Below are 14410 nucleotides of genomic sequence, written 5' to 3'. Positions count from 1 at the left end.
AGGGCAGGTGTAACCTGTTTGATCTCTCTCAGATTCAGGGCAATCCTCAGTTGCAATAGGGCTCCCTCGGCGGGGCAGCGTTCTGGTGCTGCAGCCTCATTCCTCAGAGAAGGGCAGCTGAATTGAGTTTGCCTGTGTAGGTCTTTGTGCTACGCAGAAGTTAGGGGGGAAGCCCTCCTGGGTCCCATCGTGCAGTTAATGAGGAGGTGGCTGCAGAGAGCTGGGCTCTGGGAAGAGTGCCCTCAGGCTGCAGGCATTTGCTGGAAAATGCGCCTCCCTCATCTCTTAGGAAATCCTTCCTCACCCCGTGCTTCTGGATTCACCTAGCCAGGGCTTGGCAGGGCCTGTCTGGCAGAGCTGTGTGGCTCCAGCCCGGCTTGTGTAGCGCTGTGCTCGCTGAGTGGGACGGCAGAGATGAGCGTGTGCCGAGGGCAGGCTTTTCATCGCTGCCTCTCAGCCACTCGCCTTTGAACTAAGCAAGCTGCTTTATTCCTGTTCAGAGTCCAGGCTTTGAAGCCACACGCAGAGCAGTTAATCAGCAGCTTCCTGCCTCCTGGGGGATGGAGCAGGGTAGGGCACTGGGGCCCATTGCAGCCCTGTGCTCCGGCTCTGCTCCAGCTCCAGGCAAAAGCCTGCAGCTCCACTGCTCCGGAGCTGCTCCACACTCCAGCTCTGGGCTCCACTCCAAAGCCCTGTGTGGAAGTGTAGCCCCTGGAGACCAGTACAGAACAAGGCCAGGGCATTAGAATCCAGATGGGGGATTGCTTGTGGGATCTCTACTCTCCACAGGCCACATCTTGGTTAAACAGGAAGGCCGACCTGGGCCAGATTTTGGCTGCCCCTAGAGTAAGGGCATTTCCTCCATCCAGCTCGACCCTTCTGGGTGTGATATCTCTTGCCTTGGACATGAATGTGCATCATAAATTCCTGCTTGTGACACTGGTGCAGGATCCTATGGAAAGGGAAGCAGTGCCATGTTTCCAGGGACAGTTGCTGATTGGGCCATCCAGGTGAGAGGAGAAGGGGTTTCTGCTGGGGGTGCGGGCCCCGTTCAGAGAGGAAGGTCCAGGGTGGTGAAGAGGCTGGTATTTTGGCCAGACTCCAGCAGATGGTGGTTGAATTGATGGTCAGCAGAGGTCTGGGCTCCCTCCTCCTTGGCACTTTTCAGATAAAACTCTGGACATTTCTGCAGTGAGGAAGGGGTATTGGAGGACACTATAAAAAACTGGGTGGATTTGATTTAATTCATGATTTAAATCACTAGTCAGGAAGACTCTATTTAATCATGGATTTCTACATAAAAGTGCATTCTTGTTGGTTGTTATAACTTTAATATATATTAAAGGTCAGGGGACAAGGAGCGGGGGGGATTGGATGGGGGGGGATTTGATTTAAATCAATTTTATTTAAATCATGATTTAAATCACTAGGCAGGAAGACTCGATTTAATCATGGTTTTCTAACTATTTTAGGTAAAAACTATTTTAACAAAAACTAACCTGATTTTAAAAAACTTGAATGTTTAACTAAATTCAAACATTCATGTGCCTCTTTTGTTAAAATATTATATGTTTGCTGTTGAAGAAAAAAAATCCAGAATACATAACGTTGTGTTTTAGTTAAATAAAACAATTTCAATGTCTGGTGATGTTCTCCTCCTAACACAGCACGGCAAGGAAATCCTCCAAATATTAATGATTAACCTGTTGAATTGGAGATAGTTCATCTCCCAATGACTTCATAAATATCTGCTTCAATTACCTTTGGTAAATGAAATAACCAAACAATCATTTTCTGATATAGCTGTAAAACTAATCTGAAAAGTTTTCAAAATAAATCACTTAAAAATGTATAGTGTGTACGTTCTAAAAATGTAACCTACCTCTGTCTCTGAGTTGTGAAGGATTTGTATTAAGGATATAATCAACAAGAAGGCACTTTTATGTAGAAAACCATGATTAAATCGAGTCTTCCTGCCTAGTGATTTAAATCATGATTTAAATAAAATTGATTTAAATCAAATCCGTCCTGCTTCTATATATTATTTAGTTAGTTATTCATTTATTTAAAAACATTTTTACTGTCAACAAGCACGTTACCTCTGGAGACACAATGTCTAACCCAGGGGCGGGCAAACGTTTTGGCCCGAGGGCCACACATTGGGGTTCCAAAACTGTCTGGAGGGCCGGGTAGGGAAGGCTGTGCCCCCCCAAACAGCCTGGTCCCCACCCCTTATCTGGCCCCTCCCACTTCCTGCCCCCTGACTGCCCCTCTCAGAACCCCCCACCCATCCAACACCCCCCCCCGCTCCTTGTCCCCTGACCGCCCTCTCCCGGGACCCCCGCCCCCATCCAACTCCCCTCATCCCCATCCCCTGACCACCCCCCTAGAACCCCCGACCTATCCAGCCCCCCTGCTCCTTGTCCCCTAACTGCCCCCCCAGGACCCCACACCCTATCCAACCCCTCCTGCTCCCTGTCCCCTGACCTCTGTCCACACCTCCGCCCCCAGACAGGCCCCCTGGGACCTCACCCACCCCCCCACGTAGGCGGAGGACTCAGGCGGAGCAGGGGCAGCCGGAGAGAAGCGGTGGTTTCCCTTTCAAAGCGCCGCTTCTTTCTGGCTGGCTGCTCGGCCGCCGGGTGTCCCCCTGAGTCCTCTGCCCGTGCTCGCAGCTCTCCCGCCACCCACGCTGCCCGCCTGCTGCCCGGAGGCTGCGGGGGAGCCTCCCTCCCTGCTCTCCTGCCCAGCGCGCCCCCGCGACACGGCGAGGTGAGGCTGCGGGGGAGGGGGGACAGCTGGGGAGGGGCCGGGGGCAGCCTCCCCGCCTGGGAGCTCGGGGGCCGGGCAGGATGGTCCCACGGGCCGTACTTTGCCCGCGTTTGTTCTAGACTGAGCACGGTGTCCCATTGGGTAGCTAGAAAGATTAACCTGAATGATCGATACAGGAGCCCCTGGAGCCCCATGAGATTGGTCCTGCTTTGAGCAGGGGGTTGGACTAGATGATCTCCTGAGGTCCCTTCCAACCCTAATAATCTATGATCTATGATTACGTGGGGTCCGTCCCTGCAGGCTGGCCTCCCGACAGACAGGCTGGATGGCTGGGACCTGCTGTAGTTTAGGCCCAGAAGATGTGGCCTTTGCCAGTAGTGCTCTGGTTTGGGAGCTGCCCTGGATGTAAACCTTCCAGTCTTGAGACAGATCTGAGTTTTACCTCTGCTTGTGGTTTGTGTGCTGGCTCGGTACTGGCAGCTTTTTCTAGGCGCTTCCTTTTTCTGGCTTTCTCCTTTGGGGAAGCAGCTTTCAGATGGCTGCTAACTGGTTCAGTGAGGATTTGGTGGCGCTTGTTCTTAATTGCTGTGGAGCTCTTGAAACTGGAGACCAGTGGAGGGAGGTTTGTGCTGTTAGCTTAATTGGGCCCCTGGGTGGCTAGTGAGTGTGCTTGGGGCAGGGAGGAGGGAGGGTGTGTGCTGCCAGAGGCTGTCAGTTCTGCACAGCCGAGGTCTTGTCTCCAAGAGGAGGCCGGAATCTGGCCAGCAGCAGGAGTGTGGGCTTCCTTCGTTCTCTTGCACGCATGCTGCCGTGCTGCTGACCTGAACGGGTGATGCTTCAGAGGGGTGAGATGCTGCTGCTTCCCTGTTTTGGAGTAGAGCTGGAGCACAGTGCCACTGGCAGCTAGGAACGTGTCTAGCCTCGGTCCTGGAAATACAACCACTGCTAGTCCTGTGTGTGCTCCCCGGCTCCTTTCTCCATAGACCCCTTCCCGTTCAGCAATTTCCATGCTTATCCTCCTTTTTCCTTTTGCTGGAGAGTTTGCTTCTCATTTCAATTGGTTTGTATTTGTATTTTTTAGGGTGATTGAGGTGCTGACCCTCTGTCTGTGGAAGCATGTCGGGCCCAGTGCCGAGTCGAGCCAGGGTCTATGCAGATGTGAACACTCAGAGACCCCGCGAGTACTGGGACTACGAGTCACACGTCGTGGAATGGGGGTATGACTGGGGTCAAGGGAAACCCCAGGGACGTCTTTCCCAGATTACTGGCTTGTGGTATTTCTAGGTTGCTTAGCACCATAATATCAATGGCCCATGTTGTCAAATGGGGCCTAAAGTTAGGCTTCTGAAATACATATTTAAGCACCTTAATAATAACGATCCCTGGCTCTTAGCTAGCACTTTTCAGCACTAGATCTCAAAGCACTTCAGAAAGGAGGCATCTTGGATCGTTCTCATTCCCCCCTTTTTGGAGATGGGCTTTGGCTTGCCAGTGGCAAAGCAGGGTGAAGAACCCAGGTGTCCAGAGTCCCGGTCCAGTGAGTGCTCTCCTAGGTCACGCTGCTAGTGGAGAGAACACTGGCAATAAGTGGCTGAGCTGTCAGAGGTGCTGAGCACCTGCCATTCCAGGTCCCCAGCGCCTCTGAACATTCAGCCGTTTTCATTTTGGTGCCCAGCTTTAAGCACCTGCATTGGCCCAAGTGCCTAATGCTGTGATGAGGGTTTGCAGAGCACAGTCTGTAGCCGGAGTTACTGAGGATTTTGGCTTTGGTAGGTTTTTATCATTTAAAAGAAGATTAAAATCAAGTTATAGTAAAGAATTTTCCAAACAAATTTTGAAGCCCCTATTGCTGTGAGCTGGTCTCTTCAGCTCTGTCTGCGCTTTGGATACTGTCCCATCATTGCTAACGCCCGGGGAGCTGAACTGAGTGTTAGCTTTAGGTATAGACAGGCATCCCGTGGCCCCTCCCGTTTTCAACACCAAGTCCTGTAACTCCACTCAGAGCAGAGCTAAATGACAGCTCTGAAAATGCGCTTGGCAGCCAGCAATGCCCCTCTAGCAGGGCTCCCAATGCTCCTAGCATCAGTGGAGCTGGTGGTAAGCTTGAAAAATGACCCTCGTGTGGAGAGGGTCTTTGCCAGTCTTGGGAGGTGGCTGGTTTGGAATGTGGGAATTCTCACCGCTGGGGGAGTGGGCTGCTCTCTGAGTGCTAGTGACTATAGGGAAATTGGGACAGTAAGCGTTAGCTTTTCACTTAAACCTTCCTGTGAGCTGGGAGCAGGCCCCTCTGCTGTGCTGGGCTGGCAACACTCAGTGCTAACTGCAGTGCTGGGTTTGTTCTGTCCACTGGGAACGGGACTGAGAGATACCCCCAGCCCCAAGCTCATTTCATCTACAGGCCACTGAGCAGCCTGGCCTGGGACCGGTGACCTGGAGATGAAAGATTCCGTGTCCAATTCCAGCCAGCCCCCTGGAGAACGTAATCGAAAGCCTTGTGTATCTCCGGTGATGATAATTCCACATCCTCCCTTGGCAGCTTGTTCGGTCACTCAGACTGTGCTCAGAATTAACCTTCTTTCCTGGGCTTGTTTCCCGTTGAACAAGAAGGGCTCCCTGCTGTCTCTCACACACAGCCCACTGTGTTTTCTTCATTTGCTGAGCCCGACATGGTTGGTTTGTGTGTCCATGCTGTCCACTTGTCTCCCCGGGTTTCTCTCTGTTGAGAGCTCAGCTCCTTTTCTTGACTCTGGTAATTTGCAATGTATGAAGTCAAACTCTCTGCCTGTTGTTCCCTTTCTTTCTCCAGCTTGTTTACTCTTCTCAGATCTTTGGAGGCTTTATGCCGTTCCTCCCTAACTTACCAGAAATAATTGCCAACACTTCGCTAGTTCCTTTAGTCCTCTCAGGTGAATTTCATGAGGCCCTGATGATTTAACTTAAATGCAGGTTCTCTGGGTGGTATTTATCCTATTATTTCCTGATTCCCCCTTGTTAAGATTATTTTTATAGTGCTCCAGACGTGCATGACCCTTTCTAGACCAAGAGGAATGGACAGGTCCCTGCCCAGAGGAGGGCAGCATTGCATTTCAAGTACTGTGTAAATCTTTGCCCTCCTTTAGTGCCTTCCATCAGTAGATGTTGGAGTTTGAATTAATGAATTAATCCTCACAACCCACAACTATCCATTTTGTAGATGGCAAAACTGAGGCACAAAGAGGGGACATATGGCTCAGGGCTACTCAGGGCGGAGCTGGCAATAGACTCAAGGAGCCCTGACTCCATCTGCTCCTCAAAGGGAAGAGTGCCAAGTTTCTGAATCGCCAAAACCATCTTCTTCAGCACGGAAGTGTTTCCCCGGAGGGTTCTGGGTGGATTCCATCTGGGTAGCTGCATTCTTCCAGCACTAATCTGCACACACACTGGTGAATTTACACTCTGTTAAGTCCCATCCCAGAGATGGTGAGTGAAGTGTTCTCTGTTAGTATCTAATCATAAAGCCCTTTGAGGTACACAAGAGAGCCGTATTCCTTTTCACCAGCTCTAGGATTTGTGGAGCCCTGTATGCTACAGAACTGCTCCCCGTTCTCTTGCCCTCACCAGTGTCTTTGGGAGAGCTGCTCTCTGATTTTTTTTTTTTTTTTTAATTAACGGAGATATCCTATCTCCTAGAACTGGAAGGGACCTTGGAAGGTCATTGAGTCCAGCCCCCTGCCTTCACTAGCAGGACCAACCACTGATTTTGACCCAGATCCCTAAGTGGCCCCCTCAAGGGCTGAACTCACAACCCTGGGTTTAGCAGGCCAATGCTCAAACCACTGAGCTATCCCTCCCCGCAGTGTTCAGTTCTGACCCGGGTTCTCCTCCTCCATTTTCTTCTCTCGTACAGCAACCAAGACGACTACCAGCTTGTGCGGAAACTTGGCCGCGGCAAATACAGTGAAGTCTTTGAAGCCATCAACATCACCAACAACGAGAAAGTTGTGGTGAAAATCCTTAAGGTGGGTGTGTTGGGCGGGGGGCTGTGAACCCCATCCTGTTCCCTACCTGGTGCTCCCTGTTCACCCCTTCCCTGTGCATTTGAGGTATGTGCTACTGATCTTTGGGGGATGGAGCCTTTGCTGAGGAAGGCTGTAGTCATGAGACGGGAAGGGAGAACTTTTCATTGTCTGAACCGTCCTCCTCTCCCTACCTACAGCTCCGAGAGCTGATGTGACGAAGAGTCCACGGGAGGGGCAGGCACGTTCCCTGTGCCCCTCCTCATATTGAAACCCCACCTGTTCCCTCTTTGCCCCTCTTCTCCACCATCACTGTCAGAGCTTCTGAGGCTGGGGGGGGTGTCTATTAACACATGCCAGTCTCTGCCCCACTTGGAGGTGCTGCGGGACACCCCCCCCCCCCACACACACAGCCACGACTTTCGTACCAGAGGCACCAGGCCTTGTTGCTGCTGCAATCTAAAACTAGAGGAGCAGGGGTTGGCCATGACTATAACAGGGTTTGAAAGAGAGTAGGGTAAGTTCACGGGGGACAGGTCCATCAATGGCTCTTAGCCAGGCTGGGCAGGGGTGGGGTCCCCAGCCTCTGTTTGCCCAAACCTGGGAATGGCCGACGGGGGATGGGTCACTTGATGATTCCCTGTTCTGTTCATTCCCTCTGGGGCACCTGGCACTGGCCACTGTCGGCAGACAGGATACTGGGCTAGATGGACCTTAAGTCTGACCCAGTACGGCCGTTCTTATGTTCTTATGATATACTTGGCCAAAACGTCCGCTCTCCTCCCCCGAGATGGCTGCATCTCGGTGCTGTGTGTGGAGTTTATGAATGCTGTGGCGTGTGAGCATTGAGGCTCCTCAGTTGCCATTTCAGTAAGTCACAGCAGCCCTGCAAATCCAGCATTAAATCATAGAATCATAGAATATCAGGGTTGGAAGGGACTTCAGGAGGTCGTCTGCGGGGAGGGATAGCTCAGTGGTTTGAGCATTGGCCTGCTAAACCCAGGGTTGTGAGCTCAATCCTTGAGGGGGCCATTTAGGGATCTTGGGCAAAAATCTGTCTGAGAATTGGTCCTGCCTTGAGCAGGGGGTTGGACTAGAGACCTCCTGAGGTCCCTTCCAACCCTGAGATTCTATGATTCTATGAACCCCTTGCTCAAAGCAGGACCAATCCCCAACTAAATCATCCCAGCCAGGGCTTTGTCAAGCCTGACCTTAAAAACCTCTAAGGAAAGAGATTCCACCCCCTCCCTAGGGAACCCATTCCAGTGCTTCAGCACCCTCCTAGGGAAAAATCCACAAGCTGAGAACAGCGTAGTTCCCCACCGCCCAGAAGAGAAACAGTAGCTGTGTCCTTGCTCCCAGGAGCTGAAACCTGATTGCAGCTCATTGTTCCAATGGCTCCACGCCCCACACACACTGTGTTATGGCAGCTCCCTTCTCCGTGGGGAGGAACGCAGACTGAGCAGCACTTCAGAGACTGTCTTCAGCCCATATCCTCCATGTGGGTTTTCCATGCTGTCTGCCCAAGTCATTGTGGCAAACGGGTCCAGTGAGGAATGTGTGGTGGTAACACTCTGATTTTCTCTTTTGTAGCCAGTAAAAAAGAAGAAAATCAAGCGTGAGATTAAGATCCTGGAGAATCTCCGAGGAGGCCCCAATATTATCAGCCTGCTAGATATAGTCAAAGACCCTGTGGTAAGAAGCGTGGGCTGGAAGGGAAGGGGTTAAAGACGAGAAGGAACCATAGTGGCCTAGTCTGCGCTGACTAATGCTGGCCATGGTCTCACCCCGTGAGTCCTACATCAAACCCAGTGACCTGTGGCGGAGCTGGAACATGTTCCTTGGCCTGGCGGCAGCAGCCCACCTCCCACACAGGGAGTCATGGGCAGGGCCGTATGTTCAGCCCTCTAGTCCTGGGTGGTGGGGGGAGCCTCTTGCACTGCGGCAGTGATCCCTCTGGCTGAGTCAGGAGCCGGGGGGTAACGGGCGGGGCCTGCGTGCAGCCCTCTAGCGCCCAGGTAAAGGAGGTTGTGTCAGGGGGAGGGGGTATCCCCAGGTCACCTTCTATTAACTGAGCCGTTTCCCCACGGGAACATCTGCTTTCTCGCCCCGTTTTGTGGGTCACTGGCAGGCGACTCTGCCGTGGGGCAGGCTGCCTTGCCCACCCACCTGCAGGTCAAGAACAAGCTGATTTTGAATGCACCCTCTTAGGAGCCCTTCTAGTTTGCTAATGAACAAGCGAGGCTCTAGGATGCTGCAGTCTGTGCTCTAGGTGGCACTTCCCACACTCGGAACGGGCCGGACTGACGGCTTCGCGGGGAAGGGTGGAGGAGGTGGAGAAACAGGACTCCTCAGGCCCTGGCTCTGGATGGTTTTATAGACGGGCTGGTTGTCTTGAACCCGGACTGACACCTTTAATGTAGCACGTTGCAGGAGGGAACAGATGTGATCCTTGTAGCACCTGATCTCGCTGACCCCTTGCAAAGAAGGGTTCACGCTGGAAGCAGTGAGGTTACGGTGAGAAAAGTGACAGTGTAACAACGGTTCACTTCTTATGCCACATGGCAGTCTCCTTTGTCTGTCACACCTGCCTCTGGTACTGGCCAAAGGGGCATTTACTCCTCCCGTCCCCACCGAGCCAGAGCAACGCTGGGAGTCGGCCTTGTGCCAGCTCGGTTCCTGGGGCCGGCTCCTTAGTCCCAGTGGTGATGTAGGGAACAGGAGGAGTCTGGCTGGCTTTGAGGGTCGAAGGGAAACGTGTGCTTCTGGCAACCAAACTAGTGTTTTTTCACGTGAGCTGAGCATGCAGGATCTGGAGGCTGCCAAGAGAAGGCAAATCTGGGAGCCACCGGGTGGCTTCTCGGAGCAGAGCTGTACCATAACCCCAGCAGTGCTGGAGGCACCCTGGGGTAAATCAGACCTCCGCTGGATGCAGCGTCTTCCTTCATTCCTGCCCTAACTTGCTTTGTAGTATTGCTGTTCAATACTGGCTGCATCTCACCCCAGAGGAGGCTGCATTTCACTGGTTGGTGAAGTGATGATATGTATGCAGGTGCTTTTTGTGTTATGGTATGTGCAATACCATAGCGTGGGGCACTACACACACACCTGGAGATGATCCTGGCCCAGGTGGCTTTCCAGTCCGGTTCTCTGGTGTAGCTCTGTGCAGTGTGATGCTGCTTGGGAAGCTCCTCAGGACCCTTTGAGAGAGAGAGCGAAGGATTCTGAGTCCTAAATAGGGCAAGAGACCTGCTCCTTGTATCTGCCTTGCTAAACCCCTGGCTGGCTCTGTTCTCTGTGTGCAGGACTAAACCACTTTCTTTTCTTTCTCTGCCTTGGAACGGCTGATGCTGCCGCGCAGTCTCGCACGCCTGCCCTGGTCTTCGAACATGTCAACAACACAGACTTCAAGGTGAGTGAGCTCCAGCCACCTGCAGGTGCCCCTGTAATATCAGGCGTGCTCAGAGTCCGGCCCAGCCTCATGCAGGGGAGGGAAGGCCTTGAGTGGGCCTCTGCTGCCGAGCCCAACAGGGCCACAGACCTGGTTACTGTCACCCTTCAGAGCAAATGGGCCGGGAAATGCTGCCGCTGCGACCTGGAGTCATCACCGACTCCCTCAGGGATGTGCTGGTGCTGTTGACTGAAGGGGCTTAAAATCTGGGGGAGGAACCCAGGAGCCTAATGCACGGGGCAGGAATTGCTGCACTGGATTGACGTTGCCGGTATCCCTCCAGCTCTGTCACACTGTTCAGAGGGGGAGCCTGCCTCTGCCCTGTACCCTGTCTCTGGCAGCGGCCTGTGTGTGACGCTTTAGAGGAAGCTGACAGCCACGAATGCAGATCTGGGCCTTGGGACAAGGCCTCCAGCATGTTCACAGTGGAAAAACGAGTGGGTGAGAGCAGGGGGTTGGACTAGACGACCTCCCGAGGTCTCTTCCAATCCTGTGATTCTTAGTCCTTGTTGTGAGAGTAAATGATGTCGTGGTTAGGCCCCTCTCTGCCCCCAGTGGTAAGTGTCTCCTGCATGTTACAGTCGGTCCCTGGTTCCTGTGTGCCAGGGGCTCATCTCTGACCTGTCTCAGACAGGCGCTGTCTGCCCTCGGTGGGTTGTTCAGCACGGCCAGGCGTTCGTTTTCCGTCCCGGTTCGTCTAGCTCAGGGGTTCTCAAACTGTAGGTTGGGGCCCCATTTTAATGGGGTCACCAAGGCTGATGTTAGACTTGCTGGGGTCCAGGGCCCAAGCCCCACTGCCTGGGGTTAAGGTTACGTGCTCCCCGCCCAGGGCTTTGGTCCCCCCCATCCTGGGGTCGTGTAAGGGGGTCACGGTGCAGTGAAATTTGAGACCTGCTGGTCTAGCTCCATCCTCAGTGCCAGGATCTAGTAGCACCAAGTTCTCCCTGTTCCTAGGCCTAGGACAGGAGCATCTCACTCCATCTGCTCTACCTCCATGTCACGAGGTGGGAGTAGTGGAGTGCGGTGGGTTGTGGGGTTGACCAGTTTGTGGGTTCAGCTCCTCTTCTGTTGGTGTTGATGGTTCCTGGTTGTAACAGTTGGGGCACAGAGCAGGCACTGTGGGCTGTGCTCTAGAGACCTACCAGGGTGTGACGGTTACAATCTTAAGAGCCCAGAATGGCCTGAGTCCGGCCCCAGTCTTTCAAGATCGCTTCTCCCCCTGGGCCCCATCCAGGAGCATTCCCGGTTGGTTGGCCAGGCCTGGAGTTCTGGTTTCTTCGGAACATTTCAGGAACATTTTGTGCCGGCGGAACATTTTTAGCTTAGGCTGGCTGGGCTAGGGCGCGGGTGCCCCGGGAATTATATAGTGGGCCGCCCCCAGTCCTGCTTTCCTTCTTCCCCCTTTCCGTGGCTTGCCGTGTTAGTTGCTTGTCTCTCCCCGTTCACCTTGCTCCTGGTTTGTAGTTTGTATTTAGTGTTTGTTGTAGTGTGTAGTTGTGGTTTAGGGTTTAGTGTATATAGTAGATTAGTAGTTAGGGGCTTTAGGGAGAATTGGGGGGGTCCGGTGAGGGCGGGTATGCCCAAGACCCCAGATTCAAGCGCTGCGCGGTGCCAGCGCTGTATGCCTTGCCAGCCGCATATGCCACCTCCGTCCCCCCCGGCGAGTCTGCCTCGACTGTCTCGGTGGGGACATCGACCTGACCGTCGCCTCATTTGCAAACTAAAAGCCGCAGGGTGCAGCTCCAGGGCAGCTCCTTGCGTTGCGGCGGCGTGCCGCGTGCCGGCCCGCCTCTCCTCCCCGGCGGAGTGTGCCCTCGCCGAGTGCGGTCGGCCGAACGCCGTCCGTACTTCGCTCGCAGAAGCAGCGGCACGCGGCCCCCGCCATCTGGGAAGCGGAAGCGAAGCCAAGGCTGCGCTGTGCTATTTAGCGCAGCGGCACCGCCGGGGCGCGCCCCGGCGGGCCAGGGGCGGCGCGCGTGCGGACGGCGCGGCGGCGCCCGCGACTCCGCCCCGCTCGGCCCGCCGCACCCGCGCAGTCCGGCCGCCGTGCCCCCCCGGTGCGGGTGCGAGCCTGCCCTCCCCCCTCGCGGACATATTTAGCCGATAGGAGCATCAGTCCGAGCGGGCAGCACCGCAGCCCTCCGCACCGTTACCGCGGCCGGCGCGCAATGGCCCTTCCTCACTGGGCCGCCCGCGCGGATAGCCACCTGACAAGACGGAGCCCCGGAGGCGGCGGTCCAGCCAGTATGTCCCGAGGGGCGGCTTCACGTCACCCCTTCCCGTAACGTCACCTTCCGGTTCTTACCGGTCAGTCGGCGGCGCTCGGCGGCCTCGCGCCCGTCCCTCCTCGGCTCCTCAGTCCGGTGCGCGGTCCCGGTTCCCGAGTCCGACGCCGCTCGGCCGGCACCGCCGCGAGGGAGGATCCCCGACCCCGCTCCCCGTCCTGCGTCCTCGCGGCCTCCGCGCCGGCGAGTCGGCGCCGCGGTCGCGCTCCGGCTCGGTAGCGACCGGCTGGCGACCGACGGGCACCGTCCACGGACGGCTAGGCCACGGACGGCCGCGGCCGGCGGCTGGGCCAGCCCGGGCGACGCCTCTCCTCCGCCGGCCGCCGCCTGGCGCCCGGCCGCGGCGGCAGACAGCAGCGGCCGCGACCGCCGCACCGCGACGACAATGGGGAGACAAGACCTGGCAATCAGCGACCTCTGCCTGGCTCCGGGCCGCAAGCGCTCAGCAGGCGCCCCTCCCTGGCGGGGACATTTGGCCATGGGGTGTGCGGAAGCCACCATCAGTCCCCTCCCATCGCTCCGCCCACGTTCTCCCCCGCGCCTCCGCGGGAGGAACATCACGAGGCGGCGGCCTCCCCTCTGAGCCGGCCTCAGGTCCCCTCTGCCTATTGAGTCACCACACACTCTCGCGCTTCCTCGCCCGACGAGGCGGTGGCGGGATCGATCCCATCGATCCCCACCACGTGCCCCGCCCACCAGGACCTCCTTGGTAGGAGTGTCCCGCCCCTTAACCTCCGGTCATCGCCGTCCACTAATGCCCCGGGTGTAAGGTGTCCGGTCTGGTAATCCCCGCCAGCTGTGAGCCGGAGACGTGTACTAATGGACACCCTGACTGGTACGAAAGTGGTCACAAACCATCCGCCCCGGACTTGCGCCAACCCAGGAGCCTCTGGACAGGCTGCTATGGGATACTCCTGTCCCTCTGCACAAATCAGTTGCTTGCTCTCCTGGGGATGGTACTGTGTTGGTCGAGTTCACTCTCCCACTGGAAGGTCTCCTCTCGGCCTTGGTCCCAGCAGGTTCACAGCCCTCTAGGCAGAGAGGATGGAGAAGGCTACTATCCAGGCTAGGCCACAGACTTTTGACCAAGAGGACTGGACCTGACTGACCTCTTTGAGGGAAGACAATCAGAAGGGACATAGTGCAATCATGCACAAGGAGCTCCAGGTTGCCCCTGAGAGCAAGGAAGTATGCCCTGCGAGACTGCAGGGCTTATTCTCGGACAATGAGGACTCTTGCTCGCCAGAGGCTGCTGATGGCGCATTGCCACCTTGCCGCCCTAGCGGCTACCACTGCTGACTCGCGAGACCACGCAGGCCAGCAGCAGGTTTCCGCCCGCCAATCAATCCAGGGGTGGCAGCATGATGCCGAAAAGGGCTTGCAGTGTCTGAACCTTTGCAGCGCAATCGGCGATCCCGGAACGGGCGAAGTTTCCGCTTCCTCGGGGCCAAGCAGGGCGCCCACTCGGATCTCGGCGCATCATCAGTCATTCCAGGTCCCGCGGCTTCCCCTTCCCCATTATTTTCCGCTCTCCAATGACCCTAGCCCTTGGCTGCCCCCCAGGTCGCTCCTCCGTGGGTGCTTTCATTAGACCAGCAATTTCCCCCCACCCCTTTCCCGCCCCCCACCCCTCCCCAGACAGATGGCTCCTCCTCTTAGGGGGTGCCTGCTTTACTCAGGTTGCCTGCAGAAGAGGAGGTGCCGATCATGAGGCGGGGTGCTTGCACTTCACGAGCAAGTCATCCTTGAATAAAGTATTTATCCCAGGCCATTTCAGCCTGCCTACTGATCCATAGAGAGTTAAGCAGCCTCGGGTTTGGTAACCCTGGGGACAATCATTCCTAACTGGTAACGGAGACTCTCTTGGTGGGCCCCTATTTTCGAACTGATAACAATTCACACTCACC

At 55.5% G+C, this 14410-nt stretch overlaps 1 protein-coding gene across 2 annotated transcripts in view; it reads left to right on the top strand.

Moving 5' to 3' along the window:
- Positions 1 to 14410, top strand: part of LOC120397888 (casein kinase II subunit alpha-like) — a 49716-nt gene that overhangs the window by 21582 nt on the left and 13724 nt on the right. For both annotated transcript variants that reach the window (XM_039524523.1, XM_039524524.1), the window contains 4 exons: positions 3854 to 3989; positions 6659 to 6770; positions 8361 to 8462; positions 10129 to 10179. In XM_039524523.1, the coding sequence (XP_039380457.1) occupies positions 3889 to 3989; positions 6659 to 6770; positions 8361 to 8462; positions 10129 to 10179 (366 nt within the window). In that variant the 5' untranslated portion in view covers positions 3854 to 3888. The remainder of the gene's footprint in view (positions 1 to 3853; positions 3990 to 6658; positions 6771 to 8360; positions 8463 to 10128; positions 10180 to 14410) is intronic.

This window comes from Mauremys reevesii, linkage group 2 (assembly GCF_016161935.1).
Source record: "Mauremys reevesii isolate NIE-2019 linkage group 2, ASM1616193v1, whole genome shotgun sequence".
Lineage (NCBI taxonomy): Eukaryota > Metazoa > Chordata > Testudines > Geoemydidae > Mauremys > Mauremys reevesii.
This window is presented reverse-complemented; position numbering and strand designations above follow the sequence as displayed.